Raw genomic sequence first — 26,396 nt, 5'->3', positions numbered from 1 at the left:
TTTATATAGAGCCCATTTTTATATAGTAGTGTTATTGCAAGATGTGCATAGCCTTTGCTTTGGTCCTTTGCTCCTTATGTCTTGTTTTAATATCATGTTATGAATTAACCCGTTTTGGTGGTTTTGGTTTTTGAACTCTCGAGTCCTGTGTCAAGGTTTCAAGACTAAGTAGAGAAATGAAAGAAGTGTTACGAACAAGTCTACCAAATTAATTTCATTAAAAACAGATTTCCGTTGCTCGGACAGAGACACAAGCTTACATAATTAGAGTAGTTAAAATACTACCATAACACGGATTTACCTAATCTCTCTGATCATTCTTGTTGCCAAGCTTGATGCATTCAAGCTTCTGGATAAGACTGCTTTAGTGTTATTTATATATACTCAATATTGTTGTGCTGGACATGAATCATTCATAAATTGAATAAATCTTCGAAATATTATATAAAATCTTGTAAGTACGAGTTGGTGAATTTATTAAATACAAATGTCAATTCTAAGCCGGTTAACAAAATCACCATGTCAACTGGATTTGTTGGGTGAATTAATATGTGAATATAGAAATGTAACACCAACGTTAATACCTAGCTAGGTTACGTGCAAATCACACGTTAACGACATGATCAACTAGTCAAATTTAGATTAAAATTGTAAAATAAAATATTGATTATCAAGGAAGGATGACTAATCTGCGTGAAGTGACATGATGAACTGGTCCCTTACCAGAAAAATTCAAAATACAAATAGACTCCGAGAAAAGTATACCCGACCCGTTACTAATGGTATCGAATAGCCAATGACATACTGACACGGTAGATTTGTTTTTAGATTATGTTAATCACTTTGTTTCTTCAGAATTAACCTTTTACAATTTTCTGTGTCATTAGGACCATTACTTTTAGGTTTTAAATAATAATAATAATAAAAGGTGGCATGAAATATCTACATACGTATTCCACTACAAAAGATTAGTGTATTTTGCACTGATGTTTCTTGGGTGGCTCACAATGGAGGAAATTGCCTAACGGATAAAAATATTATGTCATTAAAATCGAGAATAAAAGCCATCAACAATCATTAATTATGTGACTAACCAATATTAAATAAAGACTAGTGGAATATAACTTAGACTAAAGAGGATGACTAAATTAAATCAAAACGTGAGAGTCATACGTTGGGCTGATTAATGTGGATTAGTTGAGGGTAATGAGGTTTAACTAAAAAACCACCATTCATTTATAATATGTATGAATTACATATTTTATAATCATTCATGAATTGACCCAAATCCATGTTGGCAATGTAATTTCTTACATATTTCTAATTGTTAAGTTACTCACACTGAACACTTATAGTGAATTGTCTCGAATAATTTTTAATTAGCTATTTATACTTAAACACAACTAAGTGAAGGATTTTACTTCCTTATTTGTTACATAATTGACCAATTAAAAGAGTATGTCTAACAATTCAGTTCAATTATTAGGTACAAAAATCATTTTCCTTATAATATTTATTAGTGAGTGTTAAATTTTTATTTATTCTTGACTAAATGAATGTTTTATAACTTTATTTTCATAACTTAGTCCATTTTGGAATTGGTAGTTAATTATGATTATTTTTTTTTGACAAAGTATCATTGACAAATATTGTTTTAAGATGCTTTCTCACATATGTAATAAAAGCGCATGTTGACAATATGTAATTAGTTCTGTGTGTGTGTGTGTGTGTGTGTCAATTATGGTTACTTCCAAATTATATATAATAAATTAGATTTACATCATCGAATTACATAAATAAGCAAGCAAGTTGATATATTTGGAGATACAATACATATACATACACATGCATGTGAATACAAAATGAGTAGCCAAAAGTTGACTTTGACCAGTCGGGGTCGACTCGTCAAAAAATGGCACTCTCTTATTGTTTGGCTACTCTCAACTTAGAAAACAATTCAATGTTTTACACTTGGGTCCCAATCACACCTCAAATCTGGTCAATCATGATGAATTATTTTGTACTTCGGTCCTAAGTTATAAGTTAACTGTACCACACTAATAGTACTAGCTCATAACTCAATATTATATTTTTATACATGTTCAAGCTCCTCAGTCTTGCCCATCTTTCTATTTTTGAAAAGTTAAAATATTATTTATTTATAACATTACTAATTTAATCTTCTTATATTAAACTTATAAAAAATGTAAATTATCACATTATGTGAACTCATTATGAATATATTTGAAAATTCATTTAGTACTAATATAATAAAAAAAATATTAAAATTCATCCTCTTAGAAAGTTATATTTAAAAAAATAAGCGTTTAATTTGGGACGGAAAGAGGATAAATTAGTCTCCAATCCCCACTCAAAGCAAGACAAAATTCGGGAAATTAAGGCTATTGAGCGAATGCGTGATGTCAAGAGAAGTTGTTATCAATTATATATGTGTGTGTGTGTTTATGTATATGTGAATATCTCCTAATTATGTAGACATATTTTAAAAACGATAAAAACAAAGAACGTGTGAAACGGACAATATCTATATCACGGGACTGCGAGAGAATCAAATGCATGAATTTGATATCTTTAGGCCTCTAGGTAGGGTCTTGTGTTGGGTAAAAAAAAGAAAATTAGGTCGTCTTTACTACTGAAGCAATGGACTGGGTGTGTGTGTGTTACAAAACAAGTTTGCAGCTTGCGGAGGGTGGAATTTTGAGCCATCTTAATATTTTCTCCTTTTTCATCTTCTTGCGTTCACATTCTATATATATATATATATATATATATATATATATATCTATGATCTATGTTAGTCATCCCTATATGTCAAAGATTTGCGAATTCAAAACTCAAGAGCGACTACTGTTTTGTCATTATCAGATACTCTAATCATGATCCTGTTGACATCTATGATACTCCCATATGTGACCATATACAGAAAGACCATAAAGACTACAAGTTTAGAGAGAATCGGAAAAGAGATTGAAGCATTAGGATTATAATGTAACACCTTGAGTACTGACAAAAGGCTTGCTTAACAGGTCATTATAATAAATAATTATAATTCATTATATTTACCTGAAGTTTACGCGATGTCATCTTCTCAATTATTTTTTTTATATATTTTTTTTTCTTCTCTCGTTTTATTCAGCCAATTAAATCTTTTGACTCTCCTAAAGTCACAAAAAGTATCATTTTTTAAAAATCTTTGGTGCTTGAGTCTTTATATATATATATATATATATATATATTTTAATAGCAAGGTTTTATTTATTTATTTATATTTTATCGATGAAAGATTTTTCATTGATAATGTTTCTCAAACTTAACTATATACGTAATTGAGTACAGATCTTATTCCATACATTCAAGAAAAATAAATCTTTTTAAAATAACATTGTTTTATTTTATTAAAAACTAAATACTATAGAGAGAATTGGAAAAGAGATCGAAGCAGGTGAGTAAAATATAAAGCCTTGAGTAATGATAGAAAAACATAGGCTACTATTGAAAACAATTAAAGTTTTATTATATTAATGTGAAGTTCGCATGATGTCATCAATTCATGACATTATTATTATTATTATTATTTTCCCTCTCTTTTCCTTTCATCCTATTCAGTTAACTCTAAGTAAAATTTTTGAATTCCAAAGTGGCATAAAATATCTTTTTTGTAAAAAAAAAAAAAAAAATCTATAGAGCTTGAATCTTTATTATACCAAGTCTCACTTGGGAGACTATTTAAATTAAACCAATTTGGATAACTTATCCACTTAATTTTGTTTGAGGATTAAAATATTTAATTTTGTTTGAAGATGTACCAACTGAATGAATCTCAAATATTTACCCCCACAAAAATAAATAAATAAATGAATGAATGAGTCTGATTTGTACCACAGTTGTCTGATAAAACTATTAATAAATAATCTATGGCTGACTATAATTAATGAAACATGCTCAGTGCATAGACCCAATAATATTAATGATGACTTTAAAACACATAAGGAATTAATGGTATTTGATGCTGAGAAGGGACACAACTTACGTCATACAGAGAGCTTAGTAGTGTTTAAAGCGGCGCAACTTATGTCACACAAAAATTAAAGTGTAAAAACGATACAGCGTAAAACATGAAAGTAACTTATTTAAAAAAATTAAATAACTTATGGCACAACATAATATCGAAAACTATTATAAAGTCTCCCTAAGATAAATAACATTATTTCTTATAAATTTAGTAAAGCTCCACCAAACAATCTCTTAATATAAATTACTCTGAAATAAAAATATTGAAATTCAGTTGAGAATCACTCCAAAGGCCACCTATTAACTTTAGCCTAGACGATATAAGCTATTCTTAATCTATTTTGAGAATGTTGAGTATTAGATTCCCAAAGAGACAATAAAATTTTGTAAAATCTTATCGTAATTAATTTTTCAACAATCCATTTAACGCATGTTAATACTTTTATAATCAGTAACGAGGTTAGAAAAGGATATAGAAAGAAGGCGATTGTGAACAATAATCAGATAATTTTTTTTTTTTTTTCTTCTTCTCAATAACTTTAGCTTAACAGACATTTTCATTTAAAATTATTCATATACTTTCATTTCAATTATTTTTTCAGTAAATACTCCAATATCAACATTATCAAGCTAGCATATAAAAAAAAGTCCGATAAAAAAAAACTCAAGCAAGGATCGTGTTACTCATAAAATTTCTAATTTAGAAAGGAAAAAATAAGTTGGGAATTAACAAATTTAATATGATTAATCTTGAAAAAAAATTGGTAAGACCAAGATGATAATTATAGGCAATCTTAGAAAATTTGTGGTCGACCCATTTTTAAAAAGTCGGGAATTGTGAAATTTAAGGTGAGAAAAGAAGAGAGTGACATGGAGGAGGAAGTCTAATACGAGCACACTCGCTCAGGGAGTTGAACGCTCTACCAATTAGATCACCAGGTAATGATCGACTTTGGAACAAGTTTGTAAAAACATATTTTGTTTAAAAAGAAAAAAAAATAATAGGGCATTATTTTAGGAAACAATTAAATCACGTGGGCTGAACAAGCTAGAGTAGGCTTAATTTAGGAAACAATGACAATAATCAAAATGAGTAGATGTTACGTTTTAAATCAATCCATTTGACCAATCATATATATCTCTCTCTATATATATATATATTACTCTCACTGTCCATACATGTCGTCGTATAGTTTTCTTAATTATGAAGCAAATCAAGAAATGAAAAAGTCGTTTCACTCAATTATAGTACAATCCATTCTAATTATATTATGAAACTCACTTCGAGGAAGTGACACAGCAATATTCATATGATAAGTTTGAAAGTACAAAATTCATGCTTTGGAATAAAAACAAGAGAAAAATTAATTTAAAATTTGCTTTGGAATCAAACTACAGGTGAAAAAAAAAAAAAAAAATTTGAACATACTCAATAATACGAATTTCAAAGCATCCCAGTGCATGAGTTCAATGTTACTCCATTTATTTCGACCTAAAACATCTTCTCCTTTCTTTTTCCTTTTTTTTTTTTTTAAAAAAAAATTTAAAGCCAACCACCAGAAAATAAAAACATTTTATATAAAAAAATATTTGATTGCAATGTTTGAGGTATACTTGTATTTCCCTGAAAAAAACATTTTATGAGATATTTAATTTCTACCATTCAAATATTTCAACTTTCATTTTGGAGAACAAGAATTGAATTCTTTAAATCATCCGTGTTTTTATTTTATTTTATAACTGTCCTTTCGGGGAAGGGCATCACATGCAGATCGAGTGAAATACAAATTGATATATATAGAGTGATTAAGCAAATTAAAAGATATCCTATAGTATTGGATAACATGGATCTTGACCATAACAAGTCAAGCTATTTCATAAATGAATGGAATTAGTTTAGGAAGCTACACAGAAATAACTTGCTAGTAAATTTCCTTGCTAAGAATAGTATGTGTATAAGACTATAAACACAACTTGCAGCACACATATACATGTAAATATCTATTTACAATTTTATAAGATCCATGCATATATATATATATATTTGCCTCATGCATTAATGGGCCCCCTCACTAAGTGGCAATTTATTTAATCTGATAATCATTTTAAACTAAACGTATATGTAACTGTATGTGTGTGTGTGTATATATATATAGCCAAAAATATTATGTATATAATATATATATATATATATGTATATAAATAAATATGTATATGGAGAGCTAAAGATCCTCTTTCGTGGAAATTGCATGATAGACTTTTTATATTGAGATGCTGTCTTCGGACTACTTTTTAACTCTATTGACTTGTCCAATATCTTGAGGATAAATACCCACTCTTGGCCTATTCAAAACACTCTTGAGCTTTGGGGTCGATCTCAATTCAAAGATTACTGTGTGTGTCTGTGTGAGAGAGAGAGAGAAGTTAAAAGGACAAGTACTAAAGATGGTGAGAGCTCCATGTTGTGAGAAGATGGGACTGAAGAAAGGGCCATGGACTCCTGAAGAAGATCAGGTTTTGGTCTCTTATATTCAGCAACATGGCCATGGAAATTGGAGGGCGCTTCCAAAACTTGCCGGTAACTTCAAAATCAAAACTGGTTATTCTCCTCTATAAATGTTTAATTAGACCATGAATATATATATATATGTATATGTATGTATATATATTTGTACCAATAACTTGCCTATATATATTAATTAATTTGTATAACATGAACAAATGGATACACTATATCAGCTTAGTTATTTTCATAATGAATTATGCATGTGTACAAGACTATATATATATATATAACAGTATTATGGATCAACAAATCAGCTCAAGCATATCCTATAAATTTTGTTTTCTTTTAAAAAATGTTTAAGTTAGGTTAAGATTGCTAGCTAGATAGACTGCATGTTTGAGATATATACACACACACACAACATTAGTTATATTTTCTATGAGTTTTTTTTTTTTTTTGGAAAATATATTTCCTATGAGTTATTTTTAAAAAGATTTGTTTTCCACTGTTTTTAGGTCTACTGAGATGCGGAAAGAGTTGCAGACTCCGGTGGACGAACTATTTGAGACCAGACATTAAGAGAGGAAATTTCAGCAAGGAAGAAGAAGAAACCATCATTAAGTTGCATGAAATGCTTGGGAACAGGTGTGTATCAATGGACTTTTCAATCCTACAAAAATAATTTCCTTTGCTAATAAATAAATTGATTAAAACCATATATACCTTTAATTAATCATCATGGTTAGAGTCATCATATATATCATTATAGAAAGATTCTTCACATTTATCACAATTAGCAGCTTTAATCATCATGTTTAGATATGAATAAGAGCAAAATCTAATTAATTAATTAATGTGGGATCATATTGAATTATATATTAAAACTATAGGGATAAGCTTACGATTGGGCACAGCCATCTGTATTGAATGTCATGACTTTTTTTTACTCCGATATGAATGAAGCAACAACTTGTCTTTACATGTGGCCAGGACTTAAAATCCAAGATCTTCTGTGTCTCTATCTGTCTATATATCATATATATATATATATATATATATATATATACATACTATACATGTATGTATATATATGTAGGCATCTTTGTGTTGTTTTGTAAAAGAATAGTAACACATGTAGAGCTGAAAGATTCTCTATTGTGTCATAATCAGAAAATCAGGCCTGTGTATGTATAATGCTGCGTAATAGTGCTTGAGCGCATCTATGTATCTATGCACATATAGCATAAAATCTTTTTAGCCTATTGTGTATTAATAATATATATCAAATGATTTTTAAATTATATTAAGAGATAAGCACAATTAAGCTTTTATATTGCCCTCTACTGTATACTATTAAACATAAATTAATGCCAAACTCGTGCAAATATCTTAATGCAAAAATTGTTCCTCCATTAATTTCAGATGGTCTGCGATCGCAGCGAGATTACCGGGACGAACGGACAACGAAATAAAAAATGTATGGCACACCCACTTGAAGAAAAAGCTCAAAAACAACCAGACTAGCTCAGACACCAAACTCAAATGTGATTCCAATGTTCCAAGTGAATTCGATTCCATGGAATTAAATATTCCTCCTCAGGAGGGAATTGGGAGTCCACAACCGTCTTCCAGTGAAGTCTCATCGGTCACAGACATAAACGTGCAACCAAACAACATGGCCATGAAAATCAAGGATGAACAAATTGACAGTACTTGTTCATTAAGTATTTTCCCGGAAATCGACGAAACTTTTTGGTCGGAAGAATTTTCGGTCGAGAATGAATTACAAGTCCAGTTTCCATTATCTCCGGTTAGAGAAGCTGTGAATGAGTACAGTTACAACGTTATTGATGATGGTGGCATGGACTTTTGGTACAACCTTTTTCTAAGAGCTGGAGGTATACCAGAACTATCAGAATTTTGATCAGTGTTTTGGTTGTATTATACACTTAAGTAGTACTATATAGTATTTAGGAGAGTTGGAAAATTTGAATTTTTCTTGGAATTGTTGACAAATTAACAACCTAGGGACAGCATATTCCAAGGTGGGACAAAGTTGTCCAATTCCAAAAGCAAGAACCATTCATTGACTGCACAACACTAGTCTACTATAGCGTGCATGATTTGTAATTTTTAAGGAAAAATAAAAATGGAAAGTTGATTTGAAGGGCCAACATGAGAATAAAGTTGACATAACTATTTTAATTGCTTTGTATACCTACATATTGAATGACTTGGGTGAATTGAAGGAGATATATATATATATATATATATATATAGAGAGAGAGAGAGAGAGAGAGAGAGAGAGAATTTGTATGCTGGGACTCTGATTCCCACTCTAGACCCTACTAACCTTTGTTAGTCAATTTTTAGGTGTTTTGTGCGAAAACTCTGATGACATTGAGTATCTTGAATTTTTTTTTGAAGAAAATTAAGTAGTTTAAGTTTGTACATGTATTTTTTTAATTTGCAAGATGGCTCAAGTAATATGAAAAGATTGATATACTTTGCAAACTTCATGAATTGAATAAGTACGTAACGACGGTAAGTACCATAGTCTCAACGTACAATCATTAAGAATTTTCTGAGTGGTTTAAAGGAGATTCAAACTCACAATCTTTAATATGTCACGTTTGAACATTTATTTAAAATTGAAAACCATGATTAAATCAAAATTTTATTATTTGTGTAAAGTTTGATATCGTCTAAAAAAACCAAATATGTAATATATACCTATCTCTTAGCATTTGAACTCTCAAAATGATGAGAAATGCTTCTTAAATTCATTTTATTTTCACCAATATTTATCATGAACGGCCTTCAATTTGAGGTTGAATAAAAAGCCTGTATCAGACAGAACAAGTTATGTGTTGAACATTACAATATTTTCTTTTAATACTTATGATCAATGTTGCCACAATATAATTTAATTTTGAACTTTCGAGTGGAAGTGTGATGGTCTCACAACAAATTTGGATTCTTTACAGATAATTTTGCATGTCTTGCAATGATATTATCCATTTTAAAAATATGTAGAAGTTCGGGAATTCTTTACCCAAACTCAAAATTTGCCCCTTTTAAAAGAACAACCTTAAATTGAACTTCTACATATTTTTAAAATGGATAATATCATTGCAAGACATGCAAAATTTTCTTTTTTTTTTTTTGTCTGCAAGGTTTTTTGTTTCTTAGATTGTTTGAATATGCTTTTTCGTTAGAAATAAGCATTAGTTTAGATGATATGATTTCACTTTTCCAAAAACAAAATTTTTTGCATTTGTCTGAACTTCCAAAAAAGAGATGGGGAAAAAAATAAAAATAAAACATTTAACATTTTTCTCCCTCCAAATTCACAACATCCCATGCATTGTGGTTGTACCTCCCTAACAAGCACAACAATGAACCAAAGAGTCTGTAGTGTTGCATATCCGCCCACATACACTCCTCCCTAACAAGCACAACAATGAATGAAAGAATCAGTAATATTGCATATCCGCCCGTATATACTCATTTCACTTTTCAACGAAACTCAATGTAAGATACTTCTAAAACTAAGGGACAAAATACAAAGGGACAAAATATACAATCAGGTTTGGTCTAAATACAATTAATATTCAAACTCTAAAATTGCTGGGAAATTTCTAACGTCCTTTTCTAGGGGAGATAATTAAACTCCATTTAGGAGCACAGACAAATTATGGTGTAGAAATAGTTTTGTCCAATAATAGTTTTTTATAATGTCCAAAGGGTCAAACTAAAAAGAATGAAAATTGTATGCAAATTAAAGCAGGCATTGTGAAAAAGATTCCTCCTCAAGGATGGCTTTTTATATATACTTTTAAAGTGTGTTATATTAACTTTATGTGGACATTCACTTACCACAAAATTAGTCAAGCAATCGAAATTATTAGAGGAGGAATTCACTGAATGTGGCTCGTAATCCCCTATGGTGTTAAGTCATCACCTGAATTTTCTTAGTCTTTGTTTGTTTTCCCACTTTTTCACTTCTTTTGAGTTGGCTCCTGTTTTTAGTATTCTTTCCACAGCAAAAGTTCTTGTTTTTTTGTTTTTGTTTTTGTTGTTTAACATGGTATGCTAGGAGCTTTGTTCACATCTAACAGATAAAATAGGAAGTAGGAACTAGTACTGCTAATAAGAATATGTAACCTCTTAATTTAATTTTTTATTACAATTTATAGGTTGAAGAAATATATATATATATAAATAACACAACCTACCTAGCCCTTAAACCTGACAAATGATAGAAAAGCAACAACAATAAAAAAAAAAAAAAAAAATTATACAAAAATCTGTTTGATTGATATTTTCTAAAAACTCACTTAAAAAAATAATAAAAAAATAAAAAACTATTTTCGGATTGACAAACGGAACCACCCCATATATTTCCCCTTGCATCTGGTGGATGTTACCTAAATTAGTCTGGTTGTGATTCTATTTCAAAATTTGGGGCTCACTATAGTGTAATCCTCCACATTACCTCTTTTATGTTAGTGAAATCCCAGTTTATCAAAAAAAAAAAAAAAAATCATATATTTGTGTATATATAGATATATTGAGATACTGGTCATTTCAGCGACATTTGAATCAACTTCTAATATCAATTTTGTCAGAAAAATTGTGCGCAATATACTGACATTTCAGAACCTAATTAATAGTGTGGTCCCTTTAAAGGTAAGGCTTTTTGAATTGATTTTCAGCCTCTTCCTTCCCTGAAGGCTGAAGCTAAAAGGATCTTATTAACTGTTGTTGAATCTTTAGTTTCCACAAAACACTATTGGAATGTGTTTTCCACATACCATAAACAGTTTAGTTAAACTTTGTCAAGGATGACACGACGGACAGGGACTGGCACCAAATCAAGAGCCGGATCCTCTATCGTTCGTGTTAGGGATGGCAACGGGGCGGGTTTGGAGCGGGTTTCCCTAAATCCCGCCCCGTTCTTTTTAATTTTTGTCAAGTCCATACCCGCCCCAAGATCCGCGACGGGTTGGATTTTCATATCCAACCCCGTCCCGTTAGGAAATACTCTACCCCCATGCCCGCCCCACTAACAAATTTTTTTCTCCCAATTTTTGGAACTTAAACTCCTGCTATTTAAATGTGCAAAGAATGACACAACATAAATAAAATTATGTATCTTAACAAAAATAAAAAAAATAACATGCACATAACATAATTCAGAGAATATAATAAACAAAAATAAAAGTTTAATACAACCAAATCACAAAAAGTTCTAAACTCCAACTTCCACCATAACCAAAACAAAAGTAAATTTAATACCAAGTTTACATCCCAAATTAGGATTGTAAGAGATGGGTAATTGGGTAAGCCGCTAAAATAACATATATATATATATATATATATATATATATTAAATATAGTTATATGCGGGGCGGGGCCCCTAGGATATGTATATTGAACCCTTACCCGTCCCGTGACCCTCGACGGGTACAAAATTTGTATTCATGTCCGCCCCAATGGTATAACAAGTATTCCCATATCCGTTATTAAAGGGGCGGGACGGGGCGGGGCCCCGGCGGGGCGGTAAAAATTGACATCCCTAGTTCGTGTACAGCAAGCAACGTAATGTAAACGGAATGAATAGGTTGAAAAACACACCCAAAAAAACATGTGTTCAAAAAATAAAATTGCAAATCGCCAATTTAGCCATCCCCTACTATTAAATGTCAATCCCAACGTGAATTATGAGGTTCATCATGGATGACATCGAAGTCGTCCTCAAACATCAAGAATTCGCCCAGAGGGCCTACAATTTGGTAGCCCATCATCTCCAATGGGCCACTCAAAATGGGTCCACTAACACACAATGGATTTCCTGGCCTTGGTGGGTTGTTAACCTCTTATATGTTGAACTTGTTTCGGTTGTAGTTTATTTTATTTGGTTGTGGAGAAAAAAAAGCTAACATTTCTACAAAACCTGAATTTTTTTTTTTGACAAAAAAAAAAAAACAAACAAACAATATAGGTTCTAAAAGCCTTCTACATGGAAGCACAATTGCAATTCAACTTTGAGCACCATAAAACTTAATCCAGATGGGAATAGCAGAAATGCAATCCCATGAATTGAGAATTTATGTGAGATACTGAAAATTTTGCATGCCTGACTTCAGTCAATTATTGATCAAAAAGAATATCTTACCATTCAAGTCCCAACTGAAATATGATCTTCAAATCTAACAAGATTTCAAAGCAAACACAGTCCGCCTAGAGGTAAGAGTTCCGACAAAAAAAATAAAAAAACACATACTATTATGAATCTCATTCAAATACCCAGTAAAGGGTTTCAATCCCCTGATAGAATTGTTCAAAATTCAAATATCCTCATAAAGACTGCACCAAGAGTACAGATCTATAGAAGCAGCCCATCGTCCATCATTATTACCCATTCCTCATGAATCCAAATAATGGAATTATTCAAAGCTGTAGTAGCTACTTCTATTAACACACAAAGCTCAACGCCTACTCGTTTCAGCAGTTTAAAAGGGAACAAGATATTCAAGAGAGGCAAGAGTATGCCAGAGTTTTTTCCTCAGTGAGCTCTTCGGCAGTCAAGTCCAACTTCTTCCTTGAATACTCATCAATTGATAGTCCTGAGACAAGTGAAGGAAAAAAGAGAACTGGTAAGATACCACCCACAAAACCTGGATACTCCGTATGTAAGAATGACTTAGATGAAAAGCAAAATAAGCAACATTGATCAAATATAAAACCCTTGAGATCTTCATCATGCATTTTTGTTAAATGAAAAGACTGAAATCGTCCATAAAGAATATCTGCATTTTAATAGACGTGTGACACGAGAAGGCAAAGCTGGTTACTGGAAGATATATATGTGTCGTATATTAAGCCCCGCCCACAAATCTAAATATAAAAATCAAGTTTAAAGCAAGAAAGGAAAACTTAAAGCATAAGGATGCAGATGGAGAAGACTGCTTAAGAGCACATGCAAATACATACATACATACAGAAATATATAGCACGAATACCTGTTGAAGTGCTTATATATTCGTATCAATCACAATCAATTTCCCAATAAACTAGTTACTTGTAAACTGTTAATTTGTCACCGTATGCTAGGAGTATGCTTTTAACATAAGCTACATCCTTACCTTGAACAATTTTCCAGTCTCCATTGCAGCAAGTAACTGGGAAGGAATAAATGAGCCCAGCTGGCACATTGTATGAGCCATCAGAGTATACACCCATAGAAACCCAAGTGCCCTACAATGTGCAGACAAAAGAAAAAAGTAAGCATATAATGATTTTCACTCGGCATGGCAATAAAAGAAAAAGATGGGTGTAGGATAATTTTCACTTAATATATCAATGAATAATAGACAAGAACTAAGACCAACCTCTGGAGTTCCCAGGACCCAGTCACGTATGTGATCACAGGCAGAACTAGCAGCAGATAATGCACTAGAAAACTTTCTAGCCTTGATAATTGCAGCACCACGCTGTTGGACAGTCTTAATGAATTCTCCATTCAACCTAACAAGGAAAAATGCACCAGCAAATATTCAATTAAAAAACTGGAATCCAGAGCAATACATGCGAACAAAAATCTCTAAACGGTAAGAATATATTTATTCTTTCTTCATACCACTCATCATCAGCCACAAGCTCACGGACGGGCTTCTCTCCCGCTGGTGTCTTAACAGTTGCATGGTTGACATCAGGATATTGAGTTGAGGAGTGATTTCCCCAAATGATAGCATTTTTAACGTCACATACTTGAACATTCAGTCTCTCTGAGATTTGACCAAGGGCCCTGTTATGGTCCAACCTTGTCAAGCAAGTAATGTTCTTCTCAGGGATAGATGGTGCAAATTCCTTCAGGATCAATGCATTTGTGTTGGCAGGATTAGCAACAACCAAAACCTGGAAAAAGGAAACAAAAAGTTTACTGTGAGATGCTCAAACAGTATTATATAAAATTACCTGAAAGTATTTTTGCATGACCAATAAAAATAAATTGACCCCCAATGTTCCAAAGAGAATTGCAATTTACCTTTTTTTATTATTTAAAATTTGAATGAGTAAACCGCATACAATTATCATTAAAACGATAACTATGTACCCATCATGATAGTATATTATCAACAACAATACATACAACAGCACAAGTTGACATCAATACAAGCACATTTTGACAGTAAATGGGTAGATAAAACAATCAGAAATTGTGCCAAAATTTCCACCACTAGTAAGCAGTATAACAAGATGCGCATAATATACATGTTCTATACATCACAGGGCCTCAATTCTTATATTTCTATTATATATATAAAGACACTGAGAATTTCCCATTGAATGAGAAATTAAGAACTTCCCAATAAATATGAAATATAACAAACTTAAACTATCAAAATTCTCAGTGTCTTTAGATATGGATACAACAGCACAAGTTGACAGTATCAATAAAAGTACATTTTGACAGTAAATGGGTAGATATGACAATCAGAAATTGTGTCAAAAATTTCCACCACTAGTAAAGCTATAACAAGATGGTGCATAATATACACGTTCTATACATCACAGGGGCTCAATTCTTATATTTCTATTATATATAAAGACACCGAGAATTTCCCATTGAATGAGAAATTAAGAACTTCCCAATGAATATGAAATATAACAAACTTAGACTACAGAAATGTAAATAGTTGAACTCGTGCAATTGCTTTCTCTATTTATTTTGAAGAACACTTCACAATATTCTGTATGTTTTCCTTTGGGTGAAAATCCAATTATTGATAACCTTTAAGTTTTCAATAACTATTATTTGCAATGGATCTGTTATAACTTCTAATGATGAAGGCTGCAAATACAAATATATAAATATATATATAGTGTAAAGAATCATGCTATTCAAATGCCATTAATTCTCATCTTCTGAAGAAGCGACAATCACCTTGCAGTTTGCAGCAGCATACTTCTCTAGAGCAGAAGCTTGGGACTTGTAAATGGAGACATTCTTTGACATCACATCTTTTCTTTCCATGCCCTCTTTCCTAGGAAACCCACCAACCATGATTGCAATGTTGACTCCAGTACAAGCCTCAACAACATCAGTAGTAGCAACAACACCTGATACAGATATCATGTTAGAGCCAAAATCCCAAATAAGAAATTTAAAATGATGCTCCATTCACTCCAGATCTTGTGGAGACGTGGAAATTTTAGCTTCAATTCTGTTTGGAAGCATGATAAACCTCACAACCCCAAAAAGGATCGGTTCAGATTGTGCGGGAGGTTCGAACAGAGGGAGACATGTATTACTTCTTGCCTTTCCTTGATGACAAAATCCCCTCATTATCAAACTTTCAGAAAAGATGCCTAATTTGAACTTCTAAATGTCATAACTGTATGCAAGCTGCAGATACTATAGATTATATAGTGTTTGCATGTAACTATGCAGTCTATGCCAAAGTAATTTGGAAATGGCCAATCAAATTCTACACTGGGATTGGATCCAAGTAAATTCCTAACATCAAGTGGTCCAGTCAGGGGCGGAGGCAGCATGTGCCCAGGGGGGGGCAGCTGCCCCCCCTGCCCATGCTGCCCCATTAGAAATTTTTATTTTTTATATATAAATTTGTAAAAATTGACACAATGCCCCCCCTAAAATTAATAAAATGGCCCCTCCGCCCCTGAATCCACTAAATTTTATTTTATTTTATTTTATGCGTATGATTTGTAAATATTTATAAAACACCCTCATAAAATTATCTATTTCTAAAAATGTATTTAGTTCTTTATTCCTTTTCCTTCTTATTCGTCAAATTTCTTTTTATTTCATTTTCTTCTTAAAAAATTTCTTTTTCTTCTTAAATTTTTTTTTTTTTTCCTTGCACTCATACATAATTTATGTGCAATACCCTTTTCTTTTTTTTTTTCTTTTCTCTTCTAATTCATTTTTTATTCACTTATTCTAATGCACAGTTGTTACGCTATTATTTTTTGCCTGCTTGGAAAAAATTATTTTATCAGTGTTAATATGCCCCCCTTGAACCAAATTTCTGGTTCCGCCCCTGGGTCCAGTGGTTCATTTCTCAGTTTAATAACAATACTCAAAGACACGAGTTTTGCAGGGAAAAAAAAAAAAATTACCATCACTTTGTGGAATATTTGGAGAGCCAGAAATCAGAACCTTCACTGTGGCACTTATCCAAGCCCAACAAACTGGTCTGGTCATTTATTTCTCAGTTTAATAAAAATACTCAAAAGACGCAAGTTTTGCAGAAAAAAATTACCATCACTTTGTGGAATATTTGGAGAACCAGAAATCCAACCTTTACCGTGACACTTCTCCAAACCCAACTCAAAGTGCCAGAATGATTGTTTGGGAGATCTGAGATGTTATGGGTTTTAAGATTGCTGATATTCATGAACTTTCATCTAGTAAATATGGCAACTAATGTGTATCATGTCTGGATAAGGCGGATTTGCTTGTGGGATATGCTGGAACTCTTTATATTGGTTACTTTACATGTAGATAAAATTCTGACTGCATTTATAAGGGCTACTTAATTAGTGCATGCACATGTCAAGGGTACTGGTTAATCATTTACCATTTGCAGTTTGAGGGTACTGTATCTTGGTTTAAGCCAATTCAAAATTGGTGGTCAGTCTATTGGTCTCCAGAGTTTCTTATTCCTTCTAGAGTCTGTTCTTACAGGAATGGTGTAATCTGGTTTTTACTCTTTCTATTTGCTGGATGTGGGATTTTTCAATCTTTGTGATTAGAGAAGGATGCCCTCTTTTAGCCTTGTATTGTTCTGTTTTTTTCTAAATAAAAATGTTTACTTTGGGAAAAAAAAAAAAAAACAAAAAAAAAAAACACAAGATGCCAACCTTTAAGGAGAGGAAAAGCGGCATCAACCAATTCCATTTTCACTCCGTTCAGGGCCTCTGCAGCAGGAGGAATATCGAGCATGTGGAGGATCACCGGCTGGTCAGCACCCAGCATCACTCCTCTGGCAATCATGGGGACAAGAGCATATCCAATTTGTCCTGCAAATCCAACAGGATAAATGTTGCTTCAAATACTAATGCAAAACCACCAAAGTGTTCTAGTAAATTTTATTTTCATTAACAATAACCATTTCATGCAAACTATACGTCTTAAGGTAACCAATGTGCACTGCTATCCATATAGGTTGATAAAACTCAATAAAAAAACAGAACTCCAAATCAATTTATGATTCACTGAACTGACCAACTTGCATTATCTAGTTTACTAAGAAAATTTAAAAAGTTAGTTTATGTTCGTATGTCAATGTCTATAACCTAAGCATACAAATCATTACACTCAATTGGTCTTTGAAGTGTTGTAGAAATTCATTTCTAAGAAATCCATCCACCATTAAAACTTATAAACAAAAACAAAAAAAAATTGCCACATAAAATTCAAATCCTCATTATGTGTTTTTAATACTTGGACCATCAACAAACAAGCAAAAAAAACAAAGGTTACCAAATACCACCAGAACATAGTTTACACTATTGCTCCAATTTTTTGACATAAAATTTTACACTGACAAAACAGAAAACTTCTTCCTACTCCTTTTATAATATTAGAGGGGACCTTAAAAGATTTCATTAATACTTGAAAATGCACACTATAATGGGTAATTGAATGTACACACTCAAATAAGTAAACATTAGACACGAATACAAACACTGTTACATGTGCAGATGTATATATGCACCTAAATGTGTTGTATAAATGAGCATACTTATCGGGATTCAAATTTTGGGGTGATTATCACCAACTCAAATTGATAGTCAACTCGGCAACATGATGCAATTATCTGATTGCAAGTCAAATACGTGTTGCCAGCAAGTTGGGCATTAATCAGACCTACATTTTCTATATCACCCTGATCAGCTAAGCTTTTCAATAAATCATGAGAAACTTCTCAATTTAGGAAACCAAACTACCCACATGTGATTTCCAGGTTTCCCAAACTAATTTCATTTTTCTCAATTTTTATTTTATTTTAATTATTATTTTTTATATATAAAAAGGTAGTAATTAACCCCATGATGAGGTTTCTTGTGGAAAAAAAAAGTTAAGAAAGAGAGCAGATTCATAAGAGAGGTATTCCTTTCACACCAATAACTAGTATGCATAAACATTATATGTATAAATAATATCAAAATGAAGCTAAATGCAAAATACTCGCTAAACTTATTCCCATCCTACATCGTTATCAGGATTGGCAGAGAAAACGTTCAAGATTTAGTAAAATACTCGCTACAAACCTTGTGTAAACCCTACTTTTTCAGAGGCTCAATCACTAGATCTGATCGCAACTGGATCTGCTAAACCCTACTTAACACTAAAAGCTCCATAAAACTAGACTACCAGTAAACGATGGATCGATAACACCAAGCTAATAGTGTAAAACTGAAAGTCCACTCCAATCATCGATCACTCACCGTACTCCGAAATCATTTTCTAAACCAAACCAAAATGAAAACAACTAAATTGCACAGTTACGTTTCATTTCATCAAATCGAAAGTCAACAGAAAAATAAAAGTTCACGGATCATCAGTAGACAAGATCTAATCAGTGTGCTAAGTAGACATGATTAACTCGTTTTTTGTACCAAAAATTTAGATTTGAGCCGTGTATCAGCAGATCTCTGATCGAATGGATAAATAAATGTGATGCTGAATGAAAAAACTGTTTTACAATCGTTGAGTACAAATCTGAAGTGATCTCAAGATGATTACAGAGGTTTTGGAAGTGACAATACCTGCAGCACCAGTGACGAGTACACGAACTGGTTCCTTCACCATTGTAGTAGATCTGAAGAAAGAGAAAGTGAGCTGATGCAAACGAAGAGGGAAGAGCTTATGAGAAGACCAACAGAGGTGTGTGATCGAAATAGTTGCAACAGGACGCGATATTTATGGGTAAGAATGTGATTTAGCCAGGGTAATATTGGAATGTGCAAGGGCAAAGCAGAGACGAAAACGTCGTCGTACTGTATCTTCTGACTCTGACAAGGCCCTGGATAAACATTTTGACATTGACTTTGCATTACAATATTTTTCAATAATGTATATGACTTTTTCTTTTTAACATCCTACTCTCTATAAATTAAGTGTATACAAAATAAGGCATTTAAATTGAAATGGAGATAATAATATTTTTCTAACGTGTATTTTCTTAAGGTGTATTTCAAATAATTTTCATTGGTTGGAACAATCAGGAGGATTTTGTTCTGGATAAAAGATAAATAAAAAAAAAGTAAAATTTTCTAATGTGGCGCTGGTGCCACGTCAGACATTGCAGGCTGAGCGGCTAGTAAAGGTTTGTTTGGACTGGTGGGTCCTCTTTCATCAACAAGTCAACCATTTTGTGACACTAATTTTTTTTTTTTCCACTATGACACTAATATTAGACCAGCTTGTTAAAGGGCGTGAAGCATGATATGTGCATAACTTCATATACGATATGGATATACTACCAATCCTTTCTAGTTGGTGATGTCATATTGTCATATCTAAATTTTCCTTAATTAGTGCACTTTATACTCATGTAATCAAGGATTTGTTCTTATATTATTTGTTATGTCTCAAATTAAATAAAATGTATTTTTTAAAAAATTTAATTTTTTAAGAGATGAGTTTTAATATATTTTTATTATATTGATAGTGAATGAATTATAAAATATGTCTATATACAGGATAAATTAGTAGTGTTAGAAAAAATAGTACTTTAACTTTTTAAATGAGATATGTGGACATTTAATCTGAGACGAAAGGAATAATATTTAGTATTTAATTGTAGTCATGATTGAGAATTTAGAAAATTTTAAGGGTCTCATTTTCTTATTCCATTCTTTTTCTTCAATGAGTTTACGTCAGATTCTAATCAATATGAATTGATGAAAGAAGAAAAAAATAAACTTGTTTAATGGTTTTTTTTATTGTGACGATTATCGTATTTAACACTCTTGAAAAAGATATTTTACTCATCAAGTACTGATTATTTATTGAAATTGCAAAAAAATACCAATTGACATTTGTAGTATTAATCATTGAAGAAATAAAATATTCCGCAACAAACAAAGTTGCAGTTCTTGTCTATTTTTTTATATATATATATAATGTTCTTTTCACTTTTTGTTTGATCTTTTATTGTACTACTTACACTAAGATTAAAATTATTATACCAAAGCATTGAAATTAAAATTGAAAAAAAGTTAGTTCTTGATTGAAATTTCAAATATCCGAATTTCATACGCTGATACACAATTTCGTTGTTTTGGTAAGAAATTCTGAATTGTTAACTTGTAGTTAATCTCATGATTGTCAATACAATTTCTTGCTTTTGAGAGTGATGAAAAAGACAGTTAATTCCCTATTTGGCAGCAATTTTTGATCACTCCATACCATACTTGAGTTCATGTAATAGTCCATATGTTTTCATGAGTCATTAAGAGACAAGTGTAGAAAACACCTTTATAATATATTTTACATAATATTTTTGTCCATATTTTAAAAAGTATGCAAAAAACATTCATAATCTTTTTACATTGTGTAAAAATATCTCCTCTGACATAAATTAGTGTTGTAATACTCGTTTTGCTTTTTTACTATTACTAAAATGCTAAAGGGTATATATTACTAATCTCATAGTATAGAGTTGTTATATGCACATTGCCTTATATATATATATATATATATATATATATATATTTGAAATTTTTTTTCTTTATATATATCTCTAAATTTATTTTTTTTTAAACTTAGAAAATTTATAAAATAAGGATTTGAATTTTTTACTCTTTTTTGCTAATTTTTTTTCTTCTTTATTTTATTTTATTTTCGTACCAACATTGTTAAACAAACACAAAACGAAACAAAACAAAAAAATCCCAATATCAATGTGTACTGGTTTTCGGAGTTTGGAAAAATTTTGTTTTATTTAGTTTGCACTTTTTTTTTGTTTTTTATTTTCTATTTTTATCTTTACTTTTTTTATATACTTTTATTTTTATTTTATATTTTTATTTTACTTGTTCATTGCCGACATCCTCCAATTGTATCATTTTTTGTCATTTTATAAAATTATTATTTTTTATAAAATGGTTCAATAAGGGTAATTTTGTCAACTTAGAGTTTAAATTTGTCAGATGGTCCTTGTTGCACCAGATTGAAACTGTATGGGTGTTTTTTGCACAAGAGGGAACATCCTTCAATAGTGTATTTCTTGTCATTTTATAAAATTTTTTATTTTTATATATTTTATAAAATAGTTCAATAAGGGTAATTTAGTCAACTTAGAGTTTAAATTTGTCAGAGTAACCTATTTATATCAAATTAAAACGGTGTTTGTTGCACTTGTCCCGTTTCGTTAATCTCTTGGCATGTTTTGATGAGCTTCCTGTAGCCTCAAAATGAGCTTTTAAGCACAGAAAATTCTTTTCGAATAATAAAAAATGTTTGGTAATTTTTCTGAAAACGGACTTTTAAAACGTCTTAGTGGTTTAAAAAAATAGTACTTTAACTTTTTTAATGAGATATGTGGACATTTAATCTGAGACGAAAGGAATAATATTTAGTATTTAATTATAGTCATGATTGAGAATTTAGAAATTTTTAAGGGTCTCATTTTCTTATTCCATTCTTTTTCTTCAATGAGTTTACGTCAGATTCTAATCAATATGAATTGATGAAAGAAGAAAAAAAATAAACTTGTTTAATGGTTTTTTTTATTGTGACGATTATTGTATTTAACACTCTTGAAAAAGATATTTTACTCATCAAGTACTGATTATTTATTGAAATTGCAAAAAAATACCAATTGACATTTGTAGTATTAATCATTGAAGAAATAAAATATTCCGCAACAAACAAAGTTGCAGTTCTTGTCTATTTTTTTTTTTTATATATAATGTTCTTTTCACTCTTTGTTTGATCTTTTATTGTACTACTTACACTAAGATTAAAATTATTATACCAAAGCATTGAAATTAAAATTGAAAAAAAGTTAGTTCTTGATTGAAATTTCAAATATCCGAATTTCATACGCTGATACACAATTTCGTTGTTTTGGTAAGAAATTCTGAATTGTTAACTTCTTGTTAATCTCATGATTGTCAATACAATTTCTTGCTTTTGAGAGTGATGATAAAGACCGTTAATTCCCTATTTGGCAGCAATTTTTGATCACTCCATACCATACTTGAGTTCATGTAATAGTCCATATATTTTCATGGGTCATTAAGAGACAAGTGTAGAAAACACCTTTAAAATATATTTTACGTAATATTTTAATCCATATTTAAAAAAGTGTGCAAAAAACATCCATAATCTTTTTACATTGTGTAAAAATATCTCATCTGACATAAATTAGTGTTGTAATATTCGTTTTGCCTTTTTACTATTCCTAAAATTATAAGGGGTATATATGTTACTAATTTTATAGTATAGGGTTGTTATATGCACATTACCTTATATATATATATATATATATATATATATATATATATATATATATTTTTTTTTTTGAAATTTTTTTTCTCTATATATATCTCTAAATTTTTTTTTTTTTAAACTTAGAAAATTTATAAAATAAGGATTTGAATTTTTTACTCTTTGCTGCTAATTTTTTTTTCTTCTTTATTTTATTTTATTTTCATACCAACATTGTTAAACAAACACAAAACGAAACAAAACAAAAAAATCCCAATATCAATGTGTACTGGTTTTCGGAGTTTGGAAAAATTTTGTTTTATTTAATTTGCACTTTTTTTTTGTTTTTTATTTTTTATTTTTATCTTTACTTTTTTATATACTTTTATTTTTATTTTACTTGTCCATTGCCGACATCCTCCAATTGTATCATTTTTTGTCATTTTATAAAATTATTATTTTTTATAAAAAGGTTCAATAAGGGTAATTTTGTCAACTTAGAGTTTAAATTTGTCAGATGGACCTTGTTGCACCACATTGAAACTGTATGGGTGTTTTTTGCACAAGAGGGACATCCTACAATAGTGTCATTTTACAAAAAATTTTATTTTTATATATTTTATAAAATAGTTTAATAAAGGTAATTTAGTCAACTTAGAATTTAAATTTGTCAGAGGGACCTATTTACACCAAATTAAAACGATGTTTGTTGCACTTGTGTAGGAAAAAAATACTATTAACTCCTATTTGACTTCAAAGTCTGAAGAGTTTCAAAATTTATGAACTCTCGTTCAAAATTCAATCCTATGTAGAATTCTAAATAATTTTTCTTTCTCTCAATATATATATATATATATATATATATATATATATACATACACAATATATGTATATATAATTTTTTTTTTTTCTTTTTTGAAGGTTACGTGTTTGGCTGTTAAAGTGATTTATAGTTATAAATAAGAATAAAAATGAGATATTTTTGCTGCCATCTCCTTCTTTGGTTTTCTTTTTCCGTCTCTTTTATTTTTCTTTACGTTTCTTTTTCCATCTCTTTCAACTTCTATCATGTAGTCAAGGAAAAAAAAAAGCTACGATGTAGATTTGGTTAAATTTGTATACCCAGATCTTTATTATGTCAATTAATCGTTGCTGCACCATTAACAATTTCACTGCATCATTAACAATTTCACTGCATCACTTTAATTATGATGTTTTTTTTCTTCCCTTCTTTGTACATTCCAATTCAACTCTTTACCAATCTTCATGGTTTATTAAGTATATAATTATCAAATTAAATTATGTTAATAGCTAAAAGAGTTTCAAAAAATTTACTCACCAAGCTATTTTTTTGTTTTAAATTCCTTTCATCAAAATGCATTATTAAAAGCCGATTATGTGGAAGGAATTTTAAAAACTGAAAGCTCCCCAAACATAGCGGAGTCAAATAGTTGAGATAATTCTTAGCAAGCTTGAGAATTGCAATAGAGATAAGACCTTAGTCCTCTTAAAAATAAATAAATAAAGTAAAGATTAGACCCCCGGAGAATCTAGATTTCGTCCCAAATTTCACGTGACTTTCACTTCATTAATTAACGCTGCATTCAAGTTTTGCCACCACAAAACAAGCAAAGAAATTCTAACCCAAATTTCACGTGACTTTCACTTCATTAATTAATGCTGCATTCAAGTTTTGCCACCACAAAACAAGCAAAGAAATTCTGAAGATCATGAACTCATACATGATTTACCTCAGTTTTTACTTTTTAATATGGGAAATGTAATTTGTCAATACTCCGATGTCCATAGCATTGTGAGACAATTGCGCAATTTAGTGGTTTATGAATTTATTTTATTGAATTGATTGGCATAATGTGATGATCGAATCGCTTTGATCCGTTAGTTATGTGATTGAAGTCAATGTAACAGCTGAGATTTGTTCACACATACCATCATATGGGAATTGTGGTAATCAAGGAACCAGAAGTTGCATGAAGGAATTGATGTTAAAGCTCCTCAAATTGGTAGGCAGATTCTCTTGGTGTCCATTTGCAAGTCATGGTGGGAATGTTTATTCTTTGAACATTGGCCTGCTAAGGATATTCCTCTACTCTATTACAATGGGAAGGGTGGTTGTGTTGTTTTTCTGAGCTTTTGTGTTGATTCTACGAGGTTTTGCATCCATGTAGATGAAAACTTGTAGGTGATAAGTAATTCAATTTTTGGATTAATTCCAGTGCATTTATGCGGGTGAATAATGACGTCATCACTACTATCATTTTTCTTAGGGCTTTGTTTGGTTATATAAAAATAGCAATAAAAATAGCAAGAAAGAAAAAGAATTGAAAAATATTTTAACTTTTTAAAAGTTTGGATAGCATGAAAAGAAAATTTTGAAGGAAAGTAAAATATTTTTTCCTAAATAGTAGAGTATTATGAAACATACTAATTAACTCATGCATTTAAGTGAACTCAAAATAAAATCACAGGGTTTATCCGTGTCAGGACCAATGATTTACAAAGAAATTTCTATACATAGTTCCTCTTGTATTATGATGGTGGCAGGAGAATTGTAAAAGAAAAACCATAATAGCAAGCACCTTGTTTCAGCACAGAAAGCTTTATTTTTTAGCGATAAGAAAAAAAGAGTGTCACATCAGTTGCCATGTCTATTTCTGTTAAAATAAACAGATATTTTTATGCGATATTCACTATTTTCAAAAGTCTTATGATTACAAACAAATTCTACGTGAATGCCAGCATACAAATTACACTCTTAATTTAAATAGTACGTGTATTGTGGGGCCGATACACGTGCTCTAAGAAGAAATTTTTTTTTATCTAATCTCAATTCGACTGATCACTAATCTGATATCAATATAGTTAACAAAGAGCAATTAGAAATATTAATCTTATTTAATACAAAAGTCAATACTGAGCAACTAACAAGAGATCAAATGACAAATATAACCCATATTGATGGTTTTATAATGCAGAATCTTTTGATATCAAGATAACTGGTTTTCTGCATGATTAAGTACACGCACTAATACAGAGCTTCCTCATTATAATTAAACATATTTTTACAATTACAATTAGTGAATGTAATTATAGCATATAGCCATGTACTTCATCCAGGTTCATCAACTGTTCATCTAACAACTCAATTAAGAAGCTACATAGAATTTGCATCCTCCTGGATTCCCCAATTGAATTCCATCATGTCTCTTGCCACAACCCCACTCTACATAACATAAGTAAAACACACATCTCTCTAAGAGAGTCACCCAAGACAATGGGTTATTCATTGGAGCACATTATCACAATTTTGGCACCATGCTTCATTGCCTCCGTGGTCATGGCACAACCATATAGTTATAG

The 26,396-nt window shown here is 30.8% G+C and overlaps 2 protein-coding genes across 2 annotated transcripts; one reads left to right on the top strand and one right to left on the bottom strand.

Annotated features, from left to right (window-relative positions):
- The first annotated feature begins 6,374 nt into the window (after positions 1 to 6,374).
- On the top strand, positions 6,375 to 8,863 carry LOC132274994 (transcription factor MYB15-like). The gene is made up of 3 exons (XM_059776375.1): positions 6,375 to 6,610; positions 7,054 to 7,183; positions 7,961 to 8,863. Exons 1-3 carry the CDS (start codon positions 6,478 to 6,480, stop codon positions 8,460 to 8,462), a joined length of 765 nt encoding a protein of 254 aa, XP_059632358.1. The 5' UTR covers positions 6,375 to 6,477; the 3' UTR covers positions 8,463 to 8,863.
- A 3,945-nt stretch (positions 8,864 to 12,808) lies between these two features.
- LOC132274991 (malate dehydrogenase, cytoplasmic) lies at positions 12,809 to 19,503 on the bottom strand. The gene is made up of 7 exons (XM_059776372.1): positions 19,346 to 19,503; positions 17,435 to 17,593; positions 15,492 to 15,667; positions 14,184 to 14,461; positions 13,936 to 14,071; positions 13,690 to 13,801; positions 12,809 to 13,170 (listed from the first exon to the last, which is right to left on the bottom strand). The coding sequence occupies exons 1-7, from the start codon at positions 19,386 to 19,388 to the stop codon at positions 13,076 to 13,078; spliced, it is 999 nt and encodes a 332-aa protein (XP_059632355.1). The 5' UTR covers positions 19,389 to 19,503; the 3' UTR covers positions 12,809 to 13,075.
- Positions 19,504 to 26,396: the final 6,893 nt, after the last annotated feature.

Source organism: Cornus florida, unplaced genomic scaffold (genome assembly GCF_030987335.1).
Source record: "Cornus florida cultivar Cherokee Brave unplaced genomic scaffold, ASM3098733v1 CherokeeBrave_3.0.0_Hap2_Chr09, whole genome shotgun sequence".
Classification (NCBI taxonomy): Eukaryota; Viridiplantae; Streptophyta; class Magnoliopsida; order Cornales; family Cornaceae; genus Cornus; species Cornus florida.
This window is presented reverse-complemented; position numbering and strand designations above follow the sequence as displayed.